The sequence below is a fragment of the Chionomys nivalis genome, chromosome 13 (genome assembly GCF_950005125.1).
Source record: "Chionomys nivalis chromosome 13, mChiNiv1.1, whole genome shotgun sequence".
NCBI classification, from domain to species: domain Eukaryota; kingdom Metazoa; phylum Chordata; class Mammalia; order Rodentia; family Cricetidae; genus Chionomys; species Chionomys nivalis.
Window position 1 is genome coordinate 42690891 of NC_080098.1, and position 12995 is coordinate 42703885.

At 42.8% G+C, this 12995-nt stretch overlaps 7 protein-coding genes across 7 annotated transcripts in view; 4 read left to right on the plus strand and 3 right to left on the minus strand.

The window, feature by feature from the left end:
* LOC130885668 (uncharacterized) overlaps positions 1–12995 on the plus strand; it is a 46254-nt gene that overhangs the window by 31390 nt on the left and 1869 nt on the right. The window lies entirely within an intron of this gene.
* Positions 1–12995, minus strand: part of LOC130885664 (uncharacterized) — a 122400-nt gene that overhangs the window by 16732 nt on the left and 92673 nt on the right. The gene's annotated exons all lie outside the window — the stretch shown is intronic.
* LOC130885691 (histone H2A type 1-E) lies at positions 5064–5701 on the minus strand. Its single transcript, XM_057787388.1, has one exon. The coding sequence runs from the start codon at positions 5505–5507 to the stop codon at positions 5115–5117; it is 393 nt and encodes a 130-aa protein (XP_057643371.1). The 5' UTR covers positions 5508–5701; the 3' UTR covers positions 5064–5114.
* On the plus strand, positions 5794–6174 carry LOC130885698 (histone H2B type 1-C/E/F/G/I). The gene has a single exon (XM_057787396.1). It carries the CDS (start codon positions 5794–5796, stop codon positions 6172–6174), a length of 381 nt encoding a protein of 126 aa, XP_057643379.1.
* LOC130885697 (histone H2B type 1-C/E/F/G/I) lies at positions 7293–7673 on the minus strand. The gene has a single exon (XM_057787395.1). The coding sequence runs from the start codon at positions 7671–7673 to the stop codon at positions 7293–7295; it is 381 nt and encodes a 126-aa protein (XP_057643378.1).
* Positions 8000–8392, plus strand: LOC130885694 (histone H2A type 1-E). The gene has a single exon (XM_057787392.1). It carries the CDS (start codon positions 8000–8002, stop codon positions 8390–8392), a length of 393 nt encoding a protein of 130 aa, XP_057643375.1.
* On the plus strand, positions 9406–9838 carry LOC130885685 (histone H3.1). Its single transcript, XM_057787383.1, has one exon. It carries the CDS (start codon positions 9428–9430, stop codon positions 9836–9838), a length of 411 nt encoding a protein of 136 aa, XP_057643366.1. The 5' UTR covers positions 9406–9427.

Below are 12995 nucleotides of genomic sequence, written 5' to 3' on the forward strand. Positions count from 1 at the left end.
TTTATTAATATTTGAATTCTTTAAATATAGAATGTCAGCAAGATAGATATTCATTGTAAATCTCATTGCCAAACCTAGGAGGTTCTTTACTTCTTCTTTCATCCTTCTGTGTGGTGGGATTGCAGCCAAAGTCATTATTAATAGTTTTTAGATTTATTTTTAAAGTGTGTGTATGTGTGTGTGTGTGTGTGTGTGTACATGTTTTGAAGGTACCCATGAAGTCCAGAAAAAACTATTAGGTCCCTTGGCCCTGGAGTTCCAGGCAGTTGTGAGCTGGCTGATATGGATGCTAGTATTCAAACTGATCATCTCCAAGAACGTATGCTCTTAACCACTGAACCATTTCTTTTTTTAGCCATCTGAAACCATCTTAAAGGATCCTAAAATGGATTCTTTAAGCAATTGGTATAACCTAGTCTTTTATATCTCTTTATATGTAAACACTGTATGTTTCATTGATTATAGACGGAAGAAATAAGTGTGTAAGACCATAGTTGTTTCTTGAACAGGGTAAAATCCATAGAACCATTTATTTTTGAAATTTTGGCAAAGATCTAGAAACTCAGAGATAAGAAAACCAGGGTTTGGGATGAATGAACAGCAAAATTATCTACTATTTTATGAATTGCTAAAGTCGATGCCCAGGAGTTAAGACTAGATTCATGAGATTATCAGAGAAACAGACATTGAATCTTTTTTTTTCAGGGAGCATTTTACTGTTCCTACACCTAGACTCGGTGGCTTCAAAAGGTTGAGCCTAAGTACAGTAATTCTAAACATTGCAGAAATGTGTAGGAAGGGGCAGGAGGCTGCTGGAAGACTGTGAAGTTGTGGATACACACGTGGACATTGACCAGATTCTCTGCACTTTGTCCTTTGTCCCCTCCCGCCCCGCCCATCTTTTCTTTTATTTTCCCCTAGTAAAGATGTACAGTTTGGACAAAAACCTCAAAACAGGGAACTTTGGAGGGCTCTGTTGAATAGTATGGAATGGATAAGGCCACAATTGTATTGCATAGAAATATACTTCCTCATTTTTGTCTTTACTATTGATACAATCAAACATTGAAACACTTTTTAACTCTAGTGTTTTAACTGTGTAGCAATGCAAGTTATTTGTGATTAGTGGGATAGAGAGTGCTCCAAAGAGCATCGCTGGCAAGGTGGGATCATGGCATCCAACCCAAGGAGTTTAGTCTAAGCCTATGGAAGGTTTCTGGTGCGAGAGAAGAGAATCATGTAGGTTGTCCCCTGACCATCATATCATGGTCATCTTTTGTGTGTGGTTACAACACTAAATACATAAACAAAAATGTAACAACAAAAGCTAAGAACTTCAAAGACGATTGGCTTCTGAATAATAATTTTGTTTCACTTCATGGTGGCAACCTTTTTTCCTTGCTTAAAAATTCTTTACAACAATTCATTTTTTGAAATGGTTTAAGACCTTCAAAGCTTTTACTCCTTTCACTGATGTGGTGAAGAAGAAATCGAAGTGATACAAATGGTGCTTAAAGGACTTGCTAATAGATTTGCTAATAGATTTGCTTAGGAGGGAGACATTAAGTCACACAAAATAGAATTTAGCTAAAGCAGCACTGCCTCCAGAGATAAGTAATGTGTTAACCAGGACTATCAGAGGTAAGCAAAAGTTACTTGGATGCTAATGTTTGTTTGTTTGTTTATGAAAATTCACCTCCAATTATGTTTCATTTCCATAACAAAAAAAGACTTTACAGCCAGTCCTTAACGCTCCTGCTGCAGCTCTAGGGGCAGTGCAGAATCACAGTCACCCTTCAGTCCCGGCCTGCCCCTATGCTCTTGCTAGAAAAATTCTGCCAGGCGGGCAAGAAGAACGTGGGTAACAACTATTCAACAATAACACAACAGCCGTGTATTTCAGAAATAATTCTGGCAACATCTTTGCTCTAAATCTCCTATCTGCTCAAGTGGCCAGATTTGCAGTCTCCTGCCTCTGTTTAACTTGTTTAAAGTGTAATCTGAGGCTGGGACATAACAGAAATCTAGGGATGTGAAACGCATAACTCTAACGTGTATGGAAGTTAGGGAAATCCTCTGTTGATGATGGCCAGCATCATTGACCAGAGCTGGACACACGCATATGTATTAGGGAGGGAGGTTCTTCCCCTTTAGTGATCTCTAAGTGTGAGGAATGATTTGTCACTGGATGGCCTAATACTATTAAAATTAATTTAAGAACAAATTAAGTACATATACTTTTTGATTTCTAATTTAGAGATCAATTAATTATAAGGTTATCTATGAATTACTGTATAGGCTTGGAAATGGTGAATAACTGTACAGTCAAGGCTAAAAGAGGAATGAAAATTAGAAAGTAGTCCTGCAGTGGTGATGTGCACTTCTTTAATCCCAGTACTCGGGAGGTAAAGGCAGGCGGAGCTCTGAGTTTGAGGATAGCCTCGTCTCCAAAATGAGTTGCAAGACAGCCAAAGATACTCAGAGAAATCCCGTTTCAAACTAAACCAAGCCAAAACAAAACAAGTAAACAAACAAAAGAAAACAAAAACCCCCCAAACAAAGTAATTTTTGTATACAAGGCTATGTATGGGTGAGGTCACAACACATTTCCATCCTGAGAACGGTTCACAAGTGATCTTAATACTGTTCCAATATTGTCTGAGGTTTGGGCAGTCTCTAATCAACCACGTTAACAGTCTTCATTCAGCAAGAGATGCACATGAGGATTAGGCAAGTAAGGGTGAAGTTCCTATTTTCTTCTACCTCAGTTTTTACCCATTTAAAATAACGAGTTAAAGAAATATACCACTGACTTGATTGAAGGCAACAAGAAGACTACGAAGGTTCAGTCTTTCCATGTTGCTTAGTTCTGGAAACTGGACACTAGTAACCTCCCTCCTATGTGTTCCACTGTCATTGTTTGCAAGAGGGACGGGGGATAATGCAGGTAGGAAAGCTGATTCTTCACCTGATGGAGGCTTCTTGACGACATCAAGAAAGGGACTTAGGGTCACACGGAGCAGCTGTAAGTTCTGTTGAGAAATATGTGAATCTTAGAATTAAGGTCATTGCGGACCATTGTCGCATGAAAGATTTGCTGATTGTTTCAAGATGATTTTAGGGACTCATGGTTTCATTGGTTTGCTAAGGCTCCCACATCTGTGCATTTACACTTTCACTAAAAAGATCCTGGCCTTCACTACAAAGGGAATGGATTATTTTTCCATTAAAAAACACAATTATCAGGCTCCAAAACCACAGAGAAACCCTGTCTCGAAAAAAGCAAAAAAAAAAAAAAAAAAAAAAAACAAAAAAAACCACAATTATCGCCAGGCGGTGGTGGCGCACACCTTTAATCCCAGCACTTGGGAGGCATAGGCAGGCGGATCTCTGTGTGTTCGAGACCAGCCTGGTCTACAAGAGCAAAAAAAAAAAAAAAAAAAAAACCCACAATTATTATCTTTGTCACATAGGAAAAAATAACTCAAAGACTGCAATATAACTAGGCCACAAGGCAGTAACAATTTCTGATAAATATTTGTTTGACCATATTTCAACTCCTCTACCAATTACACATATCCTTGTTATCTATGTTAAAGAACATAGATATGTAAAGAGCAAGCTATGTAGAACTTTCTAGTGCTTTCCTCAGGAATTACACAGTACATAGATTGCTTATGTACTTGGAACTTTGCTTAATTGTTTGTATTTCATATCTGAATAACTGTTGTAAAGGCACAGTTTTTTCTCTTTTTATGGGGGTTATTTTGTTTTCTTTGACAAAAGGTGGGCCTTTACTGTGTAGGCTAACAAGGTCTACCTGCTGGATTGAAATTTCATTACAAGTTGTTTCCTTTGCTTTTCCTAGAGTTTACCAATGATCCAGTTGTAAAGCTTTTCAGGTTTATGAGCACTGAAGCTATCATTGTCCCCTGGTGTCTTTCATAACCAGCCCCTAGAAACCACTTCAGTCACACCTCTGGCACTGTCTGTATGTTTAACCCTCAGCTATGCCTGTATTCCCAGAGCAAAGTCTGTTGAATTAGGAGGATTGCTGTGAATTTGAAGCTGATTAGGACTGCAAGGTAAGTTCCAGGGCAGGCAGGGCTGTAATGATATTATCAATGTATGATTGAATGAGTAAATACATAAATAAAATAGATTTATACGTTGGTGCTGTACAGATGGCTTTAGCTGCTAAACTTGCTGTTCCTCCGGAGGACCTGAATTGGATTCCAGTTCACAGGAGCATTCAACTCTAACACAGTAACACTAGGGCATCTGAAAACTTCCAGACCGCGAGGGCAAACACGAGGCGCACACACTTTCACATAAATAAATACAACATAAATCAATACGTATTAAAGAAGTAGCAGCTGCACAGTACTTTGCCATCTCCAACCATACTTTTAATGCTTACCATTTTCAGTCCCAGTCTTTGAATTAACCAACTTTCAAAACTGATGAAAAAGAATTATTCGAGACTGAATAATTAAAACAAAATTCTAAGTCCACTTTAGTTTTAATTAATACCAGCGTTGAATTTTTAATTTTTTTTGTGTGAATTAAGAAAACCCCAAACCCTCCATTGGCCTCACATAGTAGTTCACATCTTTAATTGCAGCATCAGGGAGGTCAGAGCCAACATCTATTTATAAAGTGAGTTCTCAGACAGCCAGAACTATATGGTAAGGCCCTGTCTTGACAATACAAAAAGAGAAAACTTCCAAAAAGGAAATACCCTTAAATATTTAGTAGGGCTTTACTTTTTCTATTTTTGGCTTAATTATACTGTCAGAACTTCATGAGCATATTACATACCTAAAATATTAACTGTTTTGTCAAATTATCACAAATCCAAAATGTCTTAAGGCGATTTTTCTTAAAGCATTTTACAGAACCGCATTTCACGGTTCTTTCGTACTTAAGTGCACACATCACATGGAAAGGAAATGCCATTTCTGCTGAATCACAACCCCTCAGTAAGATAGAGGACAATTTTAAAATGAAGTTTTTTCACGCTACGATAGTATTTCAGCACTTTCTACTGAAAAAAGTGGGTGGCTCTGAAAAGAGCCTTTGGTTTAAAGAAAAAAAAGCCACGTTCAGTCGTCTTATTTCCCCTTGGCCTTGTGGTGGCTCTCGGTCTTCTTGGGCAGCAGCACCGCCTGGATGTTGGGCAGGACGCCGCCCTGCGCGATCGTCACGCGGCCCAGCAGCTTGTTGAGCTCCTCGTCGTTGCGGATGGCCAGCTGCAGGTGGCGCGGGATGATGCGCGTCTTCTTGTTGTCGCGGGCCGCGTTGCCAGCCAGCTCCAGGATCTCGGCCGTCAGGTACTCCAGCACGGCCGCCAGGTACACCGGGGCGCCGGCGCCCACCCGCTCCGCGTAGTTGCCCTTGCGGAGGAGGCGGTGCACGCGGCCCACGGGGAACTGCAGGCCGGCCCGGGAGGAGCGGGTCTTGGCCTTGGCGCGAGCCTTGCCGCCCTGCTTGCCGCGTCCAGACATACTTAGAAAGGTTGTGAATACAAAGTGATTTTTTTCTCTCTGAAAATGTGCAAGTTATACTTGCAGAGTAGATTGTAATTTGTGGTACTCATTGGCTAAAGTAAGCTAAAAGACTCAGCCAATTAAAAATCAGACACAGAGATCCTATTTTGCATAAACGGAAGTTTCTCTTACCTTGCACCAATGGGAATCTGTCAGATTTCTTACCATATTTGCATAGAAGTCCTATAAATAAATGGAATGTCTCAGTCCTTTACTCTAGTTTTGAGGCTGACCTTTGGGGATCATGCCTGAGCCAGCGAAGTCCGCTCCCGCCCCGAAGAAGGGCTCCAAGAAGGCTGTGACCAAGGCGCAGAAGAAGGACGGCAAGAAGCGCAAGCGCAGCCGCAAGGAGAGCTACTCGGTGTACGTGTACAAGGTGCTGAAGCAGGTCCACCCCGACACCGGCATCTCTTCCAAGGCCATGGGCATCATGAACTCGTTCGTCAACGACATCTTCGAGCGCATCGCGGGCGAGGCGTCGCGCCTGGCGCATTACAACAAGCGCTCGACCATCACGTCCCGGGAGATCCAGACGGCCGTGCGCCTGCTGCTGCCCGGGGAGCTGGCCAAGCACGCCGTGTCCGAGGGCACCAAGGCCGTCACCAAGTACACCAGCTCCAAGTGAGCGCTCCGACCTCAATCTTAACCCAAAGGCTCTTTTCAGAGCCACCCACCTTCTCAAAGAGAGAGCTATGGTCGCACTACATTTAGTTTACAGGAATTTATTTAGTGACAGGTATAAGTCTTATTAGTTGTTGCAATGGGCAATCTATTGTTAACCTAAAGTTCCATCTGTTTTGTCTTTTTATGTGACATCTCGGGCAAGGGACTATACCAGGTCCTTATCCCCTTTAACCTTTACTGGTGAAATTGCAAGTAGATAGCTGCCCATGTCTTTTAATCCTAGCACTTAAGGGGCAGAAGCCAGCATTTTCTAAAAGCTTGTTTCGGGACAGCAACTATATTCACATGCGCACAAACCTATTTAAAGGTATACACACACCACACATTGTAGAAAATGTATTGTCAAAAGCATTCTCTTAAACTGATACAGTATATACCCTCGGAGAAAGGAAATAAAATTTGGAAAATATCCTGTAGCTTTATGTAAGTTTGTCAGTTGAAAAGACAGACACAAAACAGGTTGTTTTGCCTTCTACTCAAAAGAAATTAAGCTTTCAGAATCTCATATTGCGAATGAAGATGCTGGGCAGCAACTGCCATGCCAGTAATGTAGCTACCTGCCTTCTGGTTGCAAAAGGAAAGCATCTTTTCAGCCATACCCTTAAAACTTAACGAGACTGATGACAAAATTCTTCGCAAAATTAAAGATGCGCGTTTGATAGGTCCAATGATTTGTAGTATATGAAGTGTTACCAAGGCCACAGATATATTTAGTAGTTTTAGAATTACATTGGCACTAATAATGTGGAAAATTGCTAGTGGCCAATGGTGCATTTAAACACATCCCATTATTTTTGAGTCTGGCTACTTCCACATGCATTCCCTGAAAATCAGATTAAAGTACTGGAACTAAGTTCTCGAAAGCTGTGATACTGTAGGATTAGAAGCTGCAGTAAATGCTAAGTAGTAGTACTACATTTAAAGAGATCTACTTACACAATACTGTGCCATTTTGCGCCTTAGGTTAAGATGAGCAAAAATCAGGTGTCACAAGCACTCTAAATGACAAAATTGGTGGCTCTGAAAAGAGCCTTTGGTTTAAGATCGAGATAGGCGCGCTCACTTGGAGCTGGTGTACTTGGTGACAGCCTTGGTGCCCTCGGACACGGCGTGCTTGGCCAGCTCCCCGGGCAGCAGCAGGCGCACGGCCGTCTGGATCTCCCGGGACGTGATGGTCGAGCGCTTGTTGTAATGCGCCAGGCGCGACGCCTCGCCCGCGATGCGCTCGAAGATGTCGTTGACGAACGAGTTCATGATGCCCATGGCCTTGGAAGAGATGCCGGTGTCGGGGTGGACCTGCTTCAGCACCTTGTACACGTACACCGAGTAGCTCTCCTTGCGGCTGCGCTTGCGCTTCTTGCCGTCCTTCTTCTGCGCCTTGGTCACGGCCTTCTTGGAGCCCTTCTTCGGGGCGGGCGCCGACTTCGCTGGCTCAGGCATTGTAACAAAAGCTAACAGCAAAAACTCAAAAGAGTAAAAGGTCAGCGTAGTAGTGCTCTAGTGGTTGGGCTTTTATAGACTTTGTATGCAAATAAGCGCTTCAATACTACTCAGCTATGATTTGAAAACTGGTCAGTGACACAATTATGTAAATTTGGTCGTATTATATCTCCTCTCTTATTGGTTACAATGAATAAGATAATTTTAACCAATCACATTGTACATTTTCACTTCCAGCTTCTAGTATAAGTACCTTCTCATCAGGAACACTTTATTACGTTTTCAAAGGCCATTTTGCCGTGTTACTGTCTTTTACTCTTTCTGTTATGTCTGGACGCGGCAAACAGGGCGGCAAGGCTCGCGCCAAGGCCAAGACCCGCTCCTCCCGGGCCGGCCTGCAGTTCCCCGTGGGCCGCGTGCACCGCCTCCTCCGCAAGGGCAACTACGCGGAGCGGGTGGGCGCCGGCGCCCCGGTGTACCTGGCGGCCGTGCTGGAGTACCTGACGGCCGAGATCCTGGAGCTGGCTGGCAACGCGGCCCGCGACAACAAGAAGACGCGCATCATCCCGCGCCACCTGCAGCTGGCCATCCGCAACGACGAGGAGCTCAACAAGCTGCTGGGCCGCGTGACGATCGCGCAGGGCGGAGTCCTGCCCAACATCCAGGCGGTGCTGCTGCCCAAGAAGACCGAGAGCCACCACAAGGCCAAGGGGAAGTAATTTGACAACCATCAAAATTTTCAAAAACTTCAGACACAAAGGCTCTTTTCAGAGCCCCCACAGTCTCAAAGAAAGAGTTGAACAAACTGCAATAATGATTACTTGGTCTTTTTGCGAGCTCCAGTTACTAACAGTTTGAGACTAATTGGCCAAATCAGTAGAGCCTCCTGGAATGTAACTAGGTAAATAAGGAAACCTAGAAAGCCAAGCGTATTTTCCCAGAACTACTAGCCAATACCAAGCATCATGCGGATTCAACATGGTGATAATGCCTTTTGTCTTGAAGTCACCTAAAATTTTTCGATAACCTGACCCGTGCAGTTTATATACTGGATGGACACCAAGAGTCATTGTACTGTGTATTCTTGACAATTATTAATTTATAATCCTCTTTGCAATGTCAAACTTCAACTGGAACTTAAGCAGCATTCTGCCTGTTCAGAGTGAGCCTTTTCTTATTCCCATCCTGTTTATACACGTTTAGAATCCCCCCTAATTGTTTTATGGAAAATGATCAAGTTAATCATGTTTGAAATTAGTGCTTCACCGTGAATGATCATATGGAATTGAAAGCCTTAGCAATGACATAAAAACCCTCAAAGTTTAATTAGGTTTTGATTTTGATGTGAATCTTTTCTTTCTGTAGAAGGAAAAAAACCCATCAAATTACTTGATCAATTACTCACAGCCGGTGCCTTTCCAAAAATTACGTTTCGGGCTCATTCTCAAAAAATTTAGGAGGCAAACAACCTGTATCCTAATAAGTAATAATTATTTTGAAGAAAACTGGGTAGTACAATTTTTTTTTCTGTGCAAGCTAAAAGTATTGACTTAAAGTAGAAAACCAATCAAGGGAACATATTAAAATGAATAGGGCGGGTCCTGGACAGTGATGTGAATAGAGCTACCAATAAGGTTCCCGTGCTAATTTTCCTGTGTGGGCCAATGAAAACGGGGCTCACTCGCCTTATATATACGTACTCTGGCAACAGCGCATTAGACTTTTCCAAATTTTCTTTTGCTTTGTTTTAAATTATGGCTCGTACAAAGCAGACCGCTCGCAAGTCCACCGGCGGCAAGGCCCCGCGCAAGCAGCTGGCCACCAAGGCCGCCCGCAAGAGCGCCCCGGCCACCGGCGGCGTGAAGAAGCCCCACCGCTACCGGCCCGGCACCGTGGCGCTGCGCGAGATCCGGCGCTACCAGAAGTCGACCGAGCTGCTGATCCGCAAGCTGCCGTTCCAGCGTCTGGTACGCGAGATCGCGCAGGACTTCAAGACCGACCTGCGCTTCCAGAGCTCGGCCGTCATGGCGCTGCAGGAGGCCTGCGAGGCCTACCTGGTGGGTCTGTTTGAGGACACCAACCTGTGCGCCATCCACGCCAAGCGCGTCACCATCATGCCCAAGGACATCCAGCTGGCCCGCCGCATCCGCGGGGAGAGGGCATAAAGGCCACTAAATGGAAAGCTGAACCCAACGGCTCTTTTCAGAGCCACCCACATTTTCTGTAAAAGAGTGTGTACCTCCTTTATCAGCTGGTAACCTATGATTGGGCATTTCTAAGGCCTGTAAAGGGTTAGATTTTAGATATCCCAGTCTCTTGGCCTCTACATATTTTTTTAACATTGTAGTTGCTGTACTTATTTTCTTTTGTATTACTTTTACCCTCGGTGACCCCACGTTTGTGCTTCAGTTTCTTGTTACTTGGCCTATTTAGTTTCGTGTAGGCTCTGGAGCAAAGTCGTCAGGACTCTGCCTTGGTTATGAATCCCCTTATCCTCTAAATTTACCGTCCCAATTCTATATTTCAACTCCGGTTCCTTTTCTCCGTGGCTAAATACCGGCCACATTTCTTGGAATACGCAGTTCTGGAAGGACGCTTGAGCTGCGGCGTCGTTGAGGCCTTGTCTTTGGTGATAACTTGTTTAGCTGGCAGTCCGAAGTGTGCACTTCAAGAATTGAGGCCCTCCTGCTTTCAGATAGGCTCCCAGCTCCTTTCATTCTAGAACATTGTTACAGTTCTGGAATGGGTTATAATTCGGGCTACTGACAATAGTTTTGGCATAGAGACGCACAGTGGCCACTCCTGTGAGGCAGGCAAATTGAAAGTTGGAGACCAACTTGGGATACAAAATGAATTCTAGTTCTTTTCTGGGGTAGTTATCTTGTCTCAAAAGAAAGGCTAGAGAGACGGCTTTGTTAAGCTTTGGCAGAGGACTGCTGATTTCATGACAGTTCATCCCCAGTTACCTATGGTTCACACTCCTTAGGGATCCTGTGCGCCTTGGATCCTGTGGCACCCGTACTCTCCTGCACATTACCAACCAGAGACACATAACTATATATAATTAAAGATAAAAACAACAGAAAATGAGGAGTGAAAATTCTAAGGAAGAACACTGGCTTTTCCTCTGGATTGTTGCAGTTTTGATATCGAGAGCCTCATGTTTTATTTCTCAAGTGTTAAACAGTTCTTTGGATATTTTTGTTCAACTTGACCCAAACAAAGGTCATTTGTGCAGAAAGCTCATCCAAAGAAATACCTTCATCACACTCAGGAGGCAGAGGCAGAGCTCTGTGAGCTCAAGGCCAGCCTGCTCTACAGGGCAGTTCCAGAACTGGCTTTATAGCTACTGAGAAACCCTGGCTCAAAAAAACAAAAAACAAACAAAAAAACAGAAAAAGAAACAAAACAACGACAGTATCCACAGAAACAAAACAAACAAATAAAGAAGAAATGCCATCAGAATGGCCTGTAGGACATTTTCTTGATTAATAATTGATGTGGGACAGCACAGCTCACTGTAGGTGCTGCCATGCCCAGGGCACACAATCCAGCCAATAAGCAGTTTTCCTCCATGATCTCTGATTCTGTTTCTGTCTCAACATTCCTGCTCTGATGTCTCTCAGTGATGGACTGTGCTGGGGAATTGTTAGTCAAATAAACCCTTTCCTCCACAAATTGGTTTTGGTCATTGTTTTATCATAACAATAGAAAGCAAACTAATAGAGCCTTTATCAAGGTCCTTGAGTCTTCCACAGAACCAAGAGGAAACTTATTGTTTAAAAAAATTTCTGCTCCTGTTTTTAATAGTGGGCTCTCCAGTTAAAAACACATTTTAGGATTTTCAGACCCCAAACAGCTATTTGGGTTTTCCTTGAGCTTTGTATTTTTTTTCTATATTGAATGATTTTTTATTTGTGTTTTTCCCCCTTCCTTTTTAAAGCCAAACTTCACCTCCCTCCCCTCTTCCCAGTCCCACACCTCATCCTGCAGCTGCATCCATTCCTCCCCCACTGTTTCATTTAGATACAGGCAGGCATCCCATAGATATCAGTCAGCCATGGTATATTCAGCTGCAGTGAGACCGGGCACCCTCTCCTCCATCAAGGTTGGAAGAAGGAATGGGTCACGCTTTGTATTTTAAAAAGCAAGCTTTCTCATTAATTCCACACAATCATTACAATAACAGATACCACTTACTTCTTTTGATATGAAAATTCTATTGGACAAGAATAATCATTTTAATGGTTTTCTTTTGTCACCAGATACGATCTGTCACATCTGGTGTATTTTCACTGAGTTCATCTGTCATTATTTAGGTTTTCTAGGAATTGTGGTTGGGCTGGGACTGGAGATGTGGTAGAAAGAGAAGTTCCGAAGACCTTGACCCAAATCTGAAAAATTAGCATATGAAAAAAAGAAACCCAAACAATAAACCTCAAATTGGTACTGAGAACATTTGGAAAAATATTTCAGTCCTCACCACATCTGTCGCTCTTGAAAGAGAAGGGCACTTTATAAAGACTTAAGGGTACCTAAAAACACACTACGGCCTTGATTTGGGGTACTAATGAGACAAGCAATGTAGGAAGCTGGAAAACTTTAACAGCACAGCGAGAAAACCTACGCCTGCAGATGACCCCAGAGCTACTGATGAGACACACCACTCCACCCTTCACTCCACCCTTTGTATAGTAGGCCTTTGAGGGGCTGTGCGAATTTTGTTTTTTTTTTTTTTTTTCTCTGTTCTGCTTCTTCCATGCATGTATACTTATCCTAATAAACTGTTCCTGCTTTTGCCACAACTGTGTGTATTTTCAACTCTCTGTTCCTGAATACAAAAATGTGGAATCCTTAGTGAAACACCCTTGTGTTGACCAGAGTAAACAAACTATTGTTCATTGTTCCTAGGTATAGATAATCCTGCTTCTAAGAAAATGAAAGGGGCCAGGCGATGGTGGGGCACGCCTTTAATCCCAGTACTCGGGAGGCAGAGGTAGGCGGATCTCTGTGAGTTCGAGACCAGCCTGGTCTACAGAGCTAGTTCCAGGACAGGCTCCAAAGTCACAGAGAAACCCTGTCTCGAAAAACCAAAAAAAAAAAAAAAAAAAAAAAAGAAAGAAAATGAAAGGATATGACATTTCCTATAGTCTCTCTATGTTTGGTAGATTTAAACAATTTTGACATGGGATTGATTTTTCTGTACTCATACAGAAGAAAGAGCATCGCTTATCAAAGAAGAGAAAAGATCCATATACTCATAAGACCAATAAAAGGGAGTATAAAAATTAGGATAACAATCTTTTTTTTAAGAAAAGGATA

Coding starts and splice junctions, on each gene's coding strand:
- LOC130885694 (XM_057787392.1), top strand. CDS start 8,000: ATGTCTGGACGCGGCAAACAGGGCGGCAAGGCTCGCGCCAAGGCCAAG.
- LOC130885685 (XM_057787383.1), top strand. CDS start 9,428: ATGGCTCGTACAAAGCAGACCGCTCGCAAGTCCACCGGCGGCAAGGCC.
- LOC130885698 (XM_057787396.1), top strand. CDS start 5,794: ATGCCTGAGCCAGCGAAGTCCGCTCCCGCCCCGAAGAAGGGCTCCAAG.
- LOC130885697 (XM_057787395.1), bottom strand. CDS start 7,673: ATGCCTGAGCCAGCGAAGTCGGCGCCCGCCCCGAAGAAGGGCTCCAAG.
- LOC130885691 (XM_057787388.1), bottom strand. CDS start 5,507: ATGTCTGGACGCGGCAAGCAGGGCGGCAAGGCTCGCGCCAAGGCCAAG.